Genomic DNA, 16,252 nt, shown 5'->3' with positions numbered 1-16,252 from the left:
GTAGGCTCTACAGTTTTACATTGTTTTGTTTGTGAATGCAGGTTTTTTTGTACATAATTCTACGTTTGTAAGTTCAACTTTCATGATAAAGAGATTGCAATACAGTATTTGTGTTAGGAGAATTGAAATATGCTATTTCTTTTTTTACAGTGCAAATATTTGTATTCAAAAATAAATAGAAAGTGAGCACTGTACACTTTGTATTCTGTGTTGTAATTGAAATCAATATATTTGAAAATGTAGAAAATATCCAAAAATATTTAAATAAATGGTATTTTATTAACAGTGCGATTAATCGCGATTAATTTTTTTAATTGCTTGATAGCCCTTCTCTCTCTCTGAATATATGTGTGTGTGTGTGTATATACACACACACACTCTCTCTCCTTCCCCAAAAAGTGATTTCTCTTAGAGGTTTCAGACTGTTGTCTCAGTGATGTCTGGTTCCATAATATACAACAGGTTTCCCCTGTTCTGGGCCCTCTGATGTCAGAGAAGCCCTCCAAAACTAAAGGAAACCCAGCTTAGTTATTTTTGAGTTGTCAAACTTAGTCTAAGGCTTTATATACACTGGAAACTGAAAAAAATACACACACACACACCCCCGAACGACAAAAGTTTGGCCGACGAAAAGCACTAGTGTGAACAGCACTTTGTTGGCAGGAACGCTCTCCTGCCGACAAAGCTACCGCTGCTCATTGAGGGTGTAAGTTTTTTGTCGGTGGGAGAGCTCTCTCCCACCAACAAACAGCAGCTTCACTGCGCGCCTTTTAGTGGCACAACTGTAGCAGCACAGCCATGTCACTAAAAAGTGCGTAGTGTAGACAAAGCCTCACAAAAATCTAGCTGAGGGACATTGGAAAAGGATGCAAACTTATGATACTAGTTGCTACCAGACAAAAGTTGGTAGACTTGGTATACAAGAGTCATTATTAGATCAGCTTTGTTCATACTATCTAACTGCTGTGGTTGATGCCAATTTTTTTTTTTTTTTGAGCATTAGTGTGAATTGATATGTATTGTGACTGTTTCTGCAAACTTTATTCTATTCCTCTTAAGGTAAGTAACGGTCTTTAGAAATTTTCTAATAGCTCCTATTCCACAGAGAGTAAGACTAAATCTGTCATCCTTTTCCCTAGAAATGGGATCTAATCTTAGTTCTTTTAGAGTATGTTGCACCTCTCCAAAATACATATGTCATTAATTGCATGGTGAATAGCTAGATGCAATACTCCAAAGATAGATCGGTCATATAGTTAAAAAGTATGGTCTTTCCTTGTTTTGTATTTTAGCTTGCTAATTACAACCAATGGTCAAGTAGTTATTCTCACAGGATTTTGAGATACACATTCAAAATTCTTTCACTTTGCAATCTGAGTATTTCAATTTGAAACTGATATCTTTTGTTTATGTATTTTAGGTTCAACAGAATAGTCCTTCTCCTACGGCATTAGCTTTTGTGGACCACCCTGTTACACAGCCAAAACAGTTATCATTTAAAATCACTCAGGTAAACACTTTTGTGTAGACACTTCCCATGTTTTTTTTAGAATACATGAAAACATTGATCAGTGACCATTTATTTCCGTGTCTGATAACTGGTTCAAGACCAGTAATTACAAAATTTACAGGTTCTGCAAGCATTTGTAGTGGTCTGCAAAAACACTTCTGTCCTTGATAAATTTTGAGCTGCTAGTCATTCTGATTACCATCTTGCTTTTTATGCTCATATAGCATTTCATGAACCATTAGAGTTAGATGAATGCTTTGTACCTTTTGCTCAAGATTCAGGTTGTCATGTGATCTTAAGTGTTGGTTTCTAGCTCTATCAGTATTTAAGATAGCAACCACTGTGGCAATGAGATATGGTCAGATACAACATGGCCTTTCAGAGCTAAAAGTCAAAGTTCTTTGTCAATGAAAATGGCAATCCTTTTTATGCCCTGAAGCACCCTTATTGTTGAACCGCTGTTTCGTCTGGCATGTCCAGCCCAATCCTCTGACCCTCTCTCTTTCACAGTTGGTTAGTTTAAAACTTCCTTACTGAGAGGGATACCATTTCAGACCAAACAGATACAATTTAACATAGTGTTATTAGTAGACTTTTTCATTCAAGCCATTTCGTGTTTATCCCTTACTGAAAAAGAAAATTAATTGCTCTTTAATAGATTGGCTTTCAATTAATGAAGAACTTTATCAGTTAAAGTGGTTTGTCCAAACTCTTAACTCAACCCAGCCTGTTAATTGGCAAAGACAATTACACTAATTTAAAATAATTAACAACATTGATGCAAAAATGAGGAAAATCATGTGTTACAGCTGCCAAAGAATGGAATTAAATATTTGAAAATGTTTTTGTTTAGACTGATCTCACGATGCTGAAATTAGCTGCACTGGAAAGTAATAAAAATCAAGACTTGGAAAAGAAAGAAGGTCGTATAGATGATTTGCTCAGGGTAAGTGTAAAAGACTGAATAAAAGATGTCTATTTAAAATATCGGTTAGTGATGGTATATAGAAAATATTTGTACTACCATATAAAGCTGAAAATATATTAAAGTTTTAATATAAACATATGACAGAAAACACCAGATCTGTAAAGATTAAAATATTCTATAAAATCTGCATAAGTGCTTTTTCTGAGAAGCAGCATATACTATAAGCTCACTTCATCCGATGAAGTGAGCTGTAGCTCACGAAAGCTTATGCTCTAATAAATTTGTTAGTCTCTAAGGTGCCACAAGTACTCCTTTTCTTTTTATGGATACAGACTAACACAGCTGCTACTCTGAAACCTAGCATATACTATGTGATAACTAAGTGCATGAATCTCATTTTTTTTCTGCTTCAGTATTTAAAAGAAACATGTCTTTGGCATATCTAACTATTAAACATGGTTATAGACTTCTTGAGGCTCCAGACAAGGGTGATATTGTATAAGGCAGTGTGTTAATTTAATTTCTTTGGCTTTTTACAAATCTTGATATATTTTCACATGACCTATTTCTTGCTTTAATTGTAAAGTAAAGCATTCCTCAGTAGGACAACTTATTACTGCCTACGTTTTCAAGATTACCATGACAGAAGTACCGTGGGCACAAAATAACTGCCTATAATGAGAAGAAAATGAAGTACTTTGGAAAGTTCCTGTACTAGAGTAAGGGGGGTTGGGGTGGTTATACTCCAAAAGTAGTTGGGTTGCAGAGGTAACTATATCAACAACTAGACAAACAGGATGTGACAAAAAGCAGACAACAGTGCGCAGATACAACAAATAGAAGTCTTTAAAGGAGATGAGTGAAAGGGATTGTAATAACTTCACAAATTGTATATGTCTTATCTAATTTGTGTTCATGAAATCTTGTATGTTTCTGTTTTTACCTGCTAAGCAGTGTAGAAGTAATAAAGATAACATTGCAAAAATTCTAGTATGTTATAGCTAGAACAACGTAACTTCAGTCTTCTGAGGTCATAATGTGAATACAAAGAGCATGCTTTAAACTTTTCACTCCCTTCCACTCCTCAGATATTTTTTTAATTTGTCAGTGTGAATTTTTATTTTTCTGCGGGTTATGAAAGAGATTATTGTATTTCCATTTGATTCCTGTATGCATCCGATGAAGTGAGCTGTAGCTCACGAAAGCTTATGCTCTAATAAATTTGTTAATCTCTAAGGTGCCACAAGTACTCCTTTTCTTTTTTCATTTGATTCCTGAAATCCTTTATCTGAAGAGGAACTGGAGCTAGAATTGAGCTTCCTATTTAATATTAGAAGGGTGGAAAAGTACTAGTGCTAATGTACGAGATAAGATGTATTTATTTACATATTTTATCTGATAAAATGCATCTGACACTTAAATATGAAGATACAATTCAAACCTGTGTAATGTTAGGTATCATTCTGGTATTCAGCTTCCAATGATCATGGATCCCCTTCTTTGGGGGAGGGGGAAAAATAAGGCCACCTCTATACAGACCTGATGAGGCTGATGTACTGAGAATAAGGTTGTTTTGTTTATATATTTGTATATATGTAGGCATTCTGCTTTAGTGCATGTCACTGAAGATATACATTTGTATTGATAATAGTTATATGTTTTTGATTTGTAGTATTTTCCATAAAATAACACTGATCTGAAATATAACATTTTTTTTCATATTGTTCTTAGGCTAACTGTGATCTTAGAAGACAAATAGATGAACAACAAAAGCTACTTGAAAAATATAAAGAAAGGTTAAACAAATGCATTTCAATGAGCAAGAAACTTCTGATTGAAAAGGTAAGGTTGAACACTGTTTTTTCAGTGTGTGTGGTGGAAAGCACTATAGATAGTTACCTATGGAGTGCCGTTATTAAACTCTCCACCCCATTTTCACTTGCTCGTAACTTTCTGTTTGGACTGAAACTTTCTATGTTTTTGTTTTCTATGTTCTCAGTCCAGAACTAATTAATTTTAAATTTGAGAAAAATACCTTCAGCCATTTTTGAAATATGGAAGAGTAGAAAAAATGCATTTTTGAACATAAATGTTTGTTTGCTCACTAATAATTCAATCACTGTTGAGCATAAAATATATGACGTTAGCATGTGGCTTTTCCTCTGGGTGACATTCAACCTTTTTGTGAATTTTGGGCAAACTGTTTTAAAATAAATGTACAGGTGATTGAAAAATCACTTCTGAACATGCTCACTGGGGACATTCTTTTTGTGAAAAGCACATAAGAGAGCTAGGAGAATTTCTACTGTAAATAGATCCACTGCTACCTTCCATTTTCAGCTTAATATTAAGAGCAGCAAAAGCAGGTACTTACCCCTCTGCCATCCCATTCACCTAAATGAGATATGAAATTCAAATTTAATGCTAACATTCTTAAACACTAGCAATACTGCTTTTCTTAAAAACAACCCCAAAAAGTCAAGGAAAATGAATGGAAAAATTAGTTTAATGCAATGAATACAAGACAAGTCAGGACGTTAAGAAAAGAAACTAAATTTTTCCTTAAATCTGCTGCAAGAGACTGCGGAAGAATTCCCACAATGCAGGGTCACCCCGAATGCCTATACTGTCACCATTGCTAGCTCCAGCATCAGGGTATGCTGAGAACAGGATGTAGCAGGCTTGTTGTTCATCATACTAGGGGGAGTGTGGGCTGCTCTGGAGTGTAGAGCATCCCATAGACAGCTCTTGTGCTGGGGACACACCAGCCTGCTGAGCAGCCCTGAATTGTGACAGTGTAAAGGTAGCTCAAATTCCCCCTGCCTTCTTCCCTCATTCTTTGAATTCCATGTAACATTTGCAAGTAAAGTCAAGATTGGGTTTTCTGGCTCATGTATCATTATGAATAATAGCTAAATTCTGATAATGTATAAGCCAGAAAAAATAACATGTATCGGTTCTGCAGAGGTAATTGGAATATGAGTAGTTGAAACTTATTTCCATCCATCATTCTTTTACCTACTACTCAAAAAAAGACATTAGAGAGAGGACTGTGTTTTTTGCTAACTTGTAAACACTTTAGAAAAACTGAATGGTAATATTTTGATTTTCTTAGAGCACACAAGAAAAGCTGGCAAGCAGAGAGAAGAGTATGCAAGACAGACTACGCCTCGGGCATTTTACAACAGTTCGACATGGTGCTTCATTTACTGAACAGTGGACAGATGGCTTTGCATTTCAAAATCTTGTGAAGTTAGTCAATGTTATGTTTTTAAAATTCTCAGTAATTGTCAGTTCCCTCCAGTGGATTTTTTTTTTATTACTAAGAGCTTCTAGGATTGGAGCTGCTTTTCATATGTAGTATTTCACTTTGCTTTTTGAAGTTTCAGAATACAGTACAGAACTCCCTTAATCAACCAACAGAATGTAGAATGCTAAATCCTGTTGTTTTTGAAAGAAGATGATTGGGCCTCTCTTGATTTTAACAAGCCTTAGAACAAGTGTGAATTTACTAACTGAGCAGCATTTCATTAATCATCACAATTGATAGAAAAAGTTGTAAACCTAGATCAGTGATTCTCAAACTGTGGTCCACCGACTACTGGTGGTCAGTGGAACAGTTGATGGTCTGTGGAGGGCTTGCTGGTCACGTGGTGCTGGCTCCACATCCTTCATTATAGCAGCTTCTACAGACATCCAGGCTCTTCATTGCAATGAAGGAGGAGCGAGAAGGAGGAGCAAACCTAGCAGCCGCCACTAGGGGCTGCTGCTAGCATAAGCGGATGGGGGAAAGGAGCCTGTAGCCGCCAGCAGGAAAAGAGCTGCCTCAACAAGGTACTTCAGCAGAGAATGGGGCAGAGAAGGAGCTTGGGGAGATGGGGCAGAGGGTGGAGCTATGGAGTGGGAGGAAGAAACTAATTCATGACTTCAGATACATGCTTTGGAAAGTAAACTGATTTGACCTTTATATTGTTAAGTATTAATGTATTCACTAGAAACTCTAGTTTTCTCAAGAAAGATGTGGGAATGCAGATGGCGTTGTGATTGGGTAGGAATTTGGTCTGTGACGACACTCTTCAGAAATGGGTCCACACTAAATGTTTGAGAACCCCTGACCTAGTTAATATCTAATGATTTAGCTTTTACAGTCTTCCTTATGTGTTTTGTCCATACATACAATAGTTATTTATTGTGTAACCCAACTGATTATTTATTTAGGAAGGTCAGCTCAGCTAAAGTATCTGATTGGTAAAACAACCATATTAATATTCTGCATTGACATCTCTGACTTTTTCTTTTCTTTTGGTGTTGGTTGTAAGTGATAATGTCCACTTTGTCAGAATACCATTTGTTTCCAATCTGGAAAATCAAGTATGTATGTTACACTTTTGGAAACCTATTACAAAAGAAAATTATACCAACATGTTTCCAAAACTTTGTGAGAATACGCCTTCCTAATAGGGAACATTTGATTTCTCTTTAACATACTCTGAAATACTCTTACTCTTCATTTGTACAAAAATGATTACTGACAGAAAAAGTACGACCTTTTCAATTACCCTCCTCTTGCCAAATTGCAAATCTGTAGCGTATTATCCGACAAAGAATACACCAAGAAACAAACATACAAAATCAAATAAAATCATGCAAATTCTTCTTCTGATCCCCAAAATAAATATTCACATTTACAGTGCCTAGTTAAGAATGCCTGAAAGAAAAGCTTTTCATTTTTACCAAGAAAAGAGTTCGTGGTAATTCAGTGGATTAGAATCCATCGTTGCCATTATTAGAAGCCTGTTTTTTAAAATATTATTAGCTGTAAAAATATTAATAATTAATGCAATATTTTTGGTTTTACAGGCAGCAAGAATGGGTGAATCAACAAAGGGAAGATATCGAAAGGCAAAGAAAGCTCCTAGCCAAACGAAAACCTCCATCTACGAATAATTCTCAAGCACCATCTGCCAATTCGGAACCAAAACAGAGGAAAAATAAAGCTGTCAATGGGGCAGAAAATGATCCCTTTCTTAGACCCAGTTTACCACAGCTGTAAGTTTACCAATTCAATCAATCTTTTTCATCGTTTCCTAGGTGTTGTCCATTTTGTTTGCAGCGCAAGTAGTGGCATAACCCCAACAGTTATGCCATATGCCAGCAAGTTAGGGACTTACTCTGTTCTCACTGATGGCTTGTCTAAATTGAGGAAACTTGCACCAAAATCTATGTAGCTGCAATGTATCATTGCAATCTTGGGTAAATTGCATCAGTCTGTTTTGCCTTGATGCAATGTGTCTACTGGTCTCTAATTAGACATGCCTAATTCTAGTATTCTACACTTGTAACTCCACTGATTTCAGTGGAGTTAGCCTTCTTCTCCTTTCAGTTAAATTGATGTAAAGAAGGCTTTGGTGACCAATTCAGCTTCGACTGAAGAAGATAATAGTCTTTCAATTGGCTTCGAAAGGAGTTGGATACATCCTGTAGTATCTGAAGGCCTGCATCTAAATTAATAATGCGCTAAAAAAAAGTAAATGATCTTGCATCTTTTCTTCTAATTTAAATACTTTAGTGCTGGTTTAATGCACACCATCAATTTAAGAATTACCCTTCTGTCTGAAAATATTTTACCTACTATGGAAAGAGATTGAAAAAAAGAAAACTTTGCTTTTTTTCAATTTATTTACTTTGTTTTTGATTGCATTTCATCATATATACTGTATATTCATTATCACTATCTCCCTGTATAATTTCTCCTCTTTTGTTTGAGTTTTCCATACAACATCAGGAGGGAAGCACATTTTTACAAATATGATAATGTGGTTATTAAACTACAAAAAGTTGGCCAGCGCACCAGGAGAAGTACTTCAAAGTTCTTTTAAACTACTATTTTGAAATTGGCTAGATCCCAGGTTGATTGTGACCATTAATCATCAGAAAAATCATTATTTTAAATATTTACAATTATAACAATGTTCATCTTTTTCTGATTATCAAATCCAATATCCCCTTCACCTCTGCATCATTTGTTTCTGGCACATTTTGCACATGGTGGCAGAAGAATTGAGACTAAAAGGGGGCTGCAACAGGATTTAGAACTGACAGACCTTTAAGTTAATACTGATTGTGGTTTGTTTCTAAAAGTGATGCTTCTCAGAAAGTTTACTGTAGGAAGGCTGTTCAGAGATGCTAATTTAAAACACAAAAACCCTTAAATTTTCATATATAACTTACCACTTAAGAAGTGCTTCTTTCTCATATAAATGCTTCCCTCTGCAGCTGTATTCTGACGTTTTCTTTTGAAATACTGCTGGAACTAAAATGGGCTCTTCTCTAAAATATTTGTTTTCAGGGGAACTAGCTATTTCTTCTTCCACAGTTTGTCAATCCCTAACTCTTTGTTCCACTTAAGAAAAAGGAATACATACACTGGGATCTGTAAATCTTGTGTTGTGTTTGTAGAGACTTTAGCATTCTTGTTGTTTTATAAGATCTGCAGGGCAGCTCTGTAGTCACTTTTACTTTCTACCATACAAACAAAGCTTGTGCCAATGTAAATGTTCTATATATTAAAAGCCAAGCAATTGTTACTGTTACTCTTAGCCATGAATATACCTGACCAGTGTATTTGGCTAAGTCTTTTTAGTCTATATTCATGTTAAATTTTCTGAGATTTTCTGCTACTTTAGTAGATGATTAATTAGTAGATGATAAATTTTGCTTCAGTTGCATGTTTCACAAGAGCATTGCATATTTAATTGTACCGTGAATCTCTCTTGTCCAATTTGTTCCAGATTCACAAATAGCTATTCCTGTCCTTCCTTCACAATGTTCTCAAATTAATTATATTTACAATTTTCAAGTTCACATTTAATTTAGGTTTGATTAAGCAGATTAAATTGAATACAAATTGAGCATTGAAGACTTCTTTTGACAACTGTATATCCAATAAGTTAATTGCAGTTTGTTTTTTATATTTTAGTAATCAAATGGTAGTTTACACATATTAATCATGATTGAATCAAGACTAGCTGTGCATTTGTATACGTTAATTTGGTCCTGATATAACTGCTGTTTTATGTATAACACTGCCTGCCTATTTTGTCTTTGTTGAACAATTGTGTGTTATTTGCTGGGGTCCTTTATGCGACCTGGGATCACCAGAACACAAGGGCCTCTTGTGTTCCTTTGCCAGGAGCTTTAGGGGTTTTTCAAACTTTTAATTAGGATTTGTTGTAGTCTTGTTAGTGTGATACCTCTTCTTGTCTGAAAGATACCTACAGTAAAACTGCTGTTCCCCATTACAGAGCTAGACAGATAACACATGTCCATGTGTTAAAACAATTATTAATTATGCTTTTTCCAGTCTAGTATTCAGTATTCATTTACTCTTTCTGATCTCCATTACTGCATTCATATTGTGCTCATCAGTGTGCCCACATCACTCTGAGAATAATAGTTCTAATTAGCCCATAGCCGAAGGGAAGAGGCTTTATTTATACCTAACGGAGGGAAGTACAGAATTGCTGAGATTAATTAACTAAAACAGAGGTACATTAGTACAACATACATGTATGTGATTAGGCATACCTTTACACTGCTATGCTGAAAAAAATGATCTGGTAACAAAGCTTGTCAGCAGAGAGTCCCTCTGGCACCACCTTATTTAGTTTTGACAATGGCGTAGCTTCTTGTGTAGAGAAAAACAAATATTTTTTTAGCTTGGTTACAAAAAAGTGTGATTGAAACCAGGGTTGAAAACAGCTTTTTGTATATGAACAGTTTTTTAAAACAGTTTTCAAAACCAATAGAAGGTGATGGCCGTGGCTTTGCCAGTGACAGGTCATTTTCCTGATGTAGTTGGATGATTAAAGGAATAACAACTTACCATGTTTGTCTAATGAGTTTGAAAGTGAATCAAAGTATTCATCAAGATGGCAACTGACCACCTGAAGAAACCCTCAATGCTTGTGTTTAGATGCAATTGACTAAATGAGCAGCGCAATGTAAACACTATCCTTGTCTGCCAGAGCTCTTAGTAATTTTTGGTGTCCCAAGTGGTTAATGGTTCCATGTGAGATTTCTTTATTACCGAACAAGCAATTTTTTATAATAAGCTCACTTAATTGGCATCAGTTGAAATGTACCTCAACAACTGTTAACTTGAAGTGCACAGATAAACTCCTCAACTCTTTAAAAAAATCTATCCCAAATTTAATTCTACTTCAAGTGAGGCAATTAAGTGTTTAATGCCAGCCCCCACTGTTTGAATTTCTGGAAACAGCCATTATGTGCCCATCTATAAAAAATTACAGACCAGTCATTTTAACTTCTGTACCTGGAAAGATAATGGAGCAAATAATTAAGCAATCAATTTGCAAACATCTAGATGATAGTCAGGTGATAAGTAACCATCACCATGGATTTGTCAAAAACAAATTGTGTCAAAGCAGCCTGATAGCTTTCTTTGACAGGATAACAAGCCTTGTGGATAGGGAGGGAAGTGGTAGACATGGTATATCTTGATTTTAGTAAAGCTTTTGGTACAGTCCCTCATGACCTTCTCATAAATAAACTAGGGAAATACAACCTAGATGGAGCTACTATAAGGTGGGTGCATAACTGGTTGGAAAATCGTTCTCAGAGAGTAGTTATCAAGTTGTTCAAAGTCATGCTGGAAGGGCATAATGAGTGGGGTCCTTCAGGGATCATTTCTGGGTCTGGTTCTGTTCAGTATCTTCATCAGTGATTTAGATAATGGCATACAGAGTACACTTATAAAGTTTATGGATGACACAAAGCTGGGAGGGTTTGCAAGTGCTTTGGAGGATAAGATTAAAATTCAAAATGATCTGGACAAACTGGAGAAATGGTCTGAAATAGGATGAAATTCAGTAAGGACAAATGCAAAGTATTTCATTTAGGAAGGAACAATTAGTTGCACACACAAAATGGGAAATGACTGCCTAGGAAGGAGTACTGCGGAAAGGGATCTGGGAGTCATAGGGGACCACAAGCTAAATATGAGTCAACTGTGTAATGCTCTTCGCAAAAAAAAGTGAACACCATTCTGGGATATATTAGCAGGAGTATTGTAAGCAAGACCAAACAAAAAAAAAAAGTAGTAATTCTTCTGCTCTGCTCTGCTCTGCTCTGATTAGGCCTCAACTGGAGTAACATTTCAGGAAGGATGTGGACAAATTGGAGAGAAACCAGAGAAGAGCAACAAAAATGATTAAAGGTCTGGAAAACATGACCTATGAGGGAAAATTGAAAAAATTGGGTCATTACAAAAAACTAATTTTACCATACTAATTTTCCCCTACTGTTACTCGCAGCTTCTTATCAACTGTTTTAAATGGGCCACCCTCGTTACCACTGCAAAAGTGATTTTTCCTCTCTTGGTATTCTATTGTTAATTCAATTGTCTTGTTAGACTGATCCCCCCACTTGGTGTATGTGTGTTTGTGTGTGTACACACACACATACGTATATATGTATGTGTGTGTGTATATGTATGTGTTTGTGTGTGTATACACACACACACACACGTACAAACACACATACATATATACCTGCTACTGTATTTTCTACTCCATGCATCTGATGAAGTGGGTTCCAGCCCACAAAAGCTTCTGCCCAAATAAATTTGTTAGTCTCTAAGCCCTGGTCTACACTAGGACTTTAGGTCGAATTTAGCAGCGTTAAATCGATGTAAACCTGCACGATGTAAACCTGCACGTCCACACGATGAAGCCCTTTTTTTCGACTTAAAGTGCTCTTAAAATCGATTTCCTTACTCCACCCCTGACAAGTGGATTAGCGCTTAAATCGGCCTTGCCGGGTCGAATTTGGGGGTACTGTGGACACAATTCGACCGTATTGGCCTCCGGGAGCTATCCCAGAGTGCTCCATTGTGACCACTCTGGACAGCACTCTCAACTCAGATGCACTGGCCAGGTAGACAGGAAAAGAACCATGAACTTTTGAATCTCATTTCCTGTTTGGTGTTGAATGTGATTTAATGTGCTCCTAATTGCCAAAGTGAGCTGAGCGGCCTCCATGCTTGCCTTGGTATGGCGTCCGCACAGAAAAAAGGCGTGGAACGATTGTCTGCTGCTGCTTTCACGGAGGGAGGAAGGAAACGGGGGCCTGACGATATGTACCCAGAACCACCCGCGACAATGTTTTAGCCCCATCAGGCATTGGGCTCTCAACCCAGAATTCCAATGGGCAGCGGAGACTGCGGGAACTGTGGGATAGCTACCCACAGTGCAACACTCCGGAAGTCGATGCTTGCCTCGGTACTGTGGAAGCACTCCGCCGAGTTAATGCACTTAATGCACTTAGAGCATTTTCTGTGGGGCCGCACACACTCGAATATATAAAACCGATTTCTATAAATTCGACCTAATTTCGTAGTGTAGACATACCCTAAGGTGCCACAAGGACTCCTCGTTGTTTTTGCTGATACAGACTTAGCCCAGCTACCACTCTGAATCCTGAAAAAAATTGGGTTTGTTTAGTCTGGAAAAGAGAAGACTGACGGGGGACATGATAACAGTGTTCAAGTATGTAAAAAGCTTGTTACAAGGAGGAGGAAGAAAAATTGTTTTTCTTAACCTCTAAGGATAGGACAAGAAGCAATGGGCTGAAATTGCAGCAAGTGAGCTTTAGGTTGGACATTAGGAAAACTTCCCAACTGTCAGAGTGATTAAGCACTGGAATAAATTGCTTCGGGAGGTTGTGGAATCTCCATCACAGGAGATTTTTAAGAGCAGGTTAGATAAACACCTGTCAGGAGTGGTCTAGATAATTAGTCCTGCCACAAGTGCAGGGGACTGGACTAGATGACCTCTCAAGGTCCCTTCCAGTTCTCTGATTCTGTGTTCTTCAGATGAGTAATAAATTATTGCTTTTAGAAAGAACAATTTTGGTTTACATAGTGACTTCCTCCCTTCACTTTTCAGCTTTATCTGTTTTGGTGCTGGTGATTTCCTAACCATCACTTCCTCTGTCACTCCATTTATTCAGTGGCAGTGTCTCATGCAAATACTTCAGATTCGATCCCTGTGTCTAATTTAAAATGTTTGTAGGAGGGGATACTAAGCTGTCAGTTATGCTAATCTAATTGAACAAACTTGTTTAGAGCGAACATTCTGTTGAGCATGGAGGAAGTAGAAAATATATTCAGCAATTTTTTCAGAATTATATGTTTAAGCACCAACAATGTGCCTGGGTCTTTACAGGACAAATAAAGACAGCCCTTGCCCCAAGCAGCTTAGTCTATAAGACAAACAGAGATAAGATGCATCCGATGAAGTGATGAAGTGAGCTGAGCTGTAGCTCACGAAAGCTCATGCTCAAATAAATTGGTTAGTCTCTAAGGTGCCACAAGTACTCCTTTTCTTTTTGCGAATACAGACTAACACGGCTGTTACTCTGAAACCAGAGATAAGACCCAGAGCAGATGTTGAATTAGAACATTACGGGTGAGATTTTTGAAAATGCATAGCATTGGCCTAGCTCTGTAAAAACCTCCAATAGAGTTAGGCTAGCTCTGGAGCACTTCTAAAAATTCCATCCTAAAACATTTTCTTTTTGTTGTGTAAGGAAGGTATGAGCAGATGTATTTGAACATTTTGTTGTATTCATATCCCCACTTTTTTTTTTTTTCTTGGGGGGAGGTTGAGAGGAGAGATCATTATACTAGTAGCACCATGTTGGTTGTGATCCACTATAGATTATGTTTAAGGCTGCGAGTCTGTCATGGAGGTCACATAATCCGTTACTTCCATAACTTCTGCAGTGGCTGGTGCTGGCTCAGGGGCTGCCTGAGGCAGGCAGGCAGCCCCTGGGCCAGCAGCAGCAATTTGGGTGTGTGGGAGGAGGCTACGGACAGGAGGTTGGGGGGCACTTACCATGTGGTGGGAGGCTCTCACTGGCATGACCCTGGAGTGCCTAGGTGACTGGGGGGGGAGGCGCTCCGTACTGCCTGCCCCTGCAGCTCCCATTGGCTGTGGTTCCCGGCCAATGGGAACTGTAGCAGCCAGCGCTTGTACTCCTCTACCAGCTAGGAGCCGCAGGGATGCAGAGCCAGGTAAGGAGCCCCTGCCAGCCCCGGGCCACCTCCCCCAGCACCTGCAGGATCTCCGGACCACCCGTGCCTCTTTCCCATCCCCTTTCCCTCCCCCCACTCATTTTTAGTCACAGGTATTTTTGGTAAAAGTCATGGACGGGTCACGGGCCGTGAATTTTTGTTTACTGCCCGTGACCTGTCCATGACTTACTAAAAATACCTGTGACTAAAACATAGCCTTAATTATGTTGCATCACAATTTCTGTTTTAACTCCTTGTCTTCAGTCATTCACTTCTGAAATTTTCAGGTTTTAGCTGAAATTTAGCTGAAATTTTCCATGATTAGGTCTGTGCCTGGTGATTATTTTTGATAAGAGAAAAATCACTGAGCTGTTCTTGCATGAGAGGAGAATGAAGAGAAATATGTCAGTCAAATAGGGGTACTCCTCAGTATTTTTGTCAAGAGTTTTGAAATCTATCTATGAAAGAGACTATCTAAATTATGTGGCCCATCTAACAATTAGAAAAACTAAACCTGAAAATTTGGGTGACTTGCCTGGGCAGTACAATGATGTAGTGGCCTATAAACCAAAAAAAAATGACACCAGGTACGTTGTTAGAACTTAACATGTGATAAATAGGAGTAATATTGCTATTAAAGTTTCTATAAACTAATATGTGAGGGGTAGCACACCAAGATTATGAAAGGACCAGGTTTCCTAAACTGCCTTAGTTCCTTCCTTTTTTCAGCTAGCTGTGGCTGAAGGACTTTCACTCAGTGCCCAGAGTGATTTCTGGAGGATTTGATATAAAACTTATGTTTCCAGTGATTAGTTTGTGTTTGTGCCTTTATTCTAGATCAGGGGGTTCTCTAACTTTCTTATTGTGGCCTCCAAGTACTTTCATAAGAACAGCAGATTTAGGTGGTAAGCATTGTGTCTCTCCATGTTTCTAGAAGTAGACACGCAAACCAATAGTTTGTTCTTGCCATGATGTGTGTCGGGTCATCATATCTTGACTCCTTTGGGCAGCTGAGGCTCTTTGCCTTTCTACTCAAGGAAACTTAACAAATCCAGTCCCTGTATCAGACACTGGACATAGACCTTGTGGAGAAATCTCAGTCAGGGCCTTTCTTCTGTGAGTGTCTGGCTCAGCCTTGGTGCTGTCTTGTGCAGCTGGCAGGTTCATCGTGACAGTTCTTGGAACTGGAGTGGTTGGTTTGTCCAGGGCTCATGTTCTCACTTGTGCTCACTTCTCTGGCCTATTGGGACAAGCCATTTGAGGCTCCATTCATTTGCTCTCCATTTAGCATGTGGGCTATCTGACCTTAATGACAGGATAGCCTCTCCCTTGTGGGTTTGAAGAAGGTCAGACATAAAACCTATTGCTAGTCACCCATCTGCTGCTCTCAGACAGCTAAGGTTTTTTCTTCACTGCCACTTCCTCTGCTGCCCACACCAGTATCTGTAAAATTGTCCCCTCGGTTGGTGTGCATAACTGCCTTTCACCCAACAAAGAAGAAGTTGTCGGGCACTTTGAAACAATATTGTCTTAAAAGGAGGATTGCTTCTTCCTCAAATTTTCTTGGGGACGTGGCCACGTCCTTGTTTGTTTGCCCCCTGATATCAGCCGGTTTCACGAGATGTTAGAATGTATGACTGAAGCTCTGAAATTCAGATGTCCGTAGACAGCCTTTTTAACTGTTCGAATGAAATCCAGCAGTACTAAGAGAAAGAGG

General features: G+C 38.1%; 1 protein-coding gene across 2 annotated transcripts in view; it reads left to right on the top strand.

The window, feature by feature from the left end:
• TLK1 (tousled like kinase 1) overlaps positions 1-16,252 on the top strand; it is a 129,549-nt gene that overhangs the window by 74,306 nt on the left and 38,991 nt on the right. For both annotated transcript variants that reach the window (XM_048869419.2, XM_048869420.2), the window contains exons 7-11: positions 1,421-1,510; positions 2,364-2,456; positions 4,170-4,280; positions 5,554-5,690; positions 7,299-7,487. In XM_048869419.2, coding sequence (XP_048725376.1) covers positions 1,421-1,510; positions 2,364-2,456; positions 4,170-4,280; positions 5,554-5,690; positions 7,299-7,487 — 620 coding nt within the window. The remainder of the gene's footprint in view (positions 1-1,420; positions 1,511-2,363; positions 2,457-4,169; positions 4,281-5,553; positions 5,691-7,298; positions 7,488-16,252) is intronic.

The sequence above is a fragment of the Caretta caretta genome, chromosome 11 (genome assembly GCF_965140235.1).
Source record: "Caretta caretta isolate rCarCar2 chromosome 11, rCarCar1.hap1, whole genome shotgun sequence".
NCBI classification, from domain to species: Eukaryota; Metazoa; Chordata; order Testudines; family Cheloniidae; genus Caretta; species Caretta caretta.
This window is presented reverse-complemented; position numbering and strand designations above follow the sequence as displayed.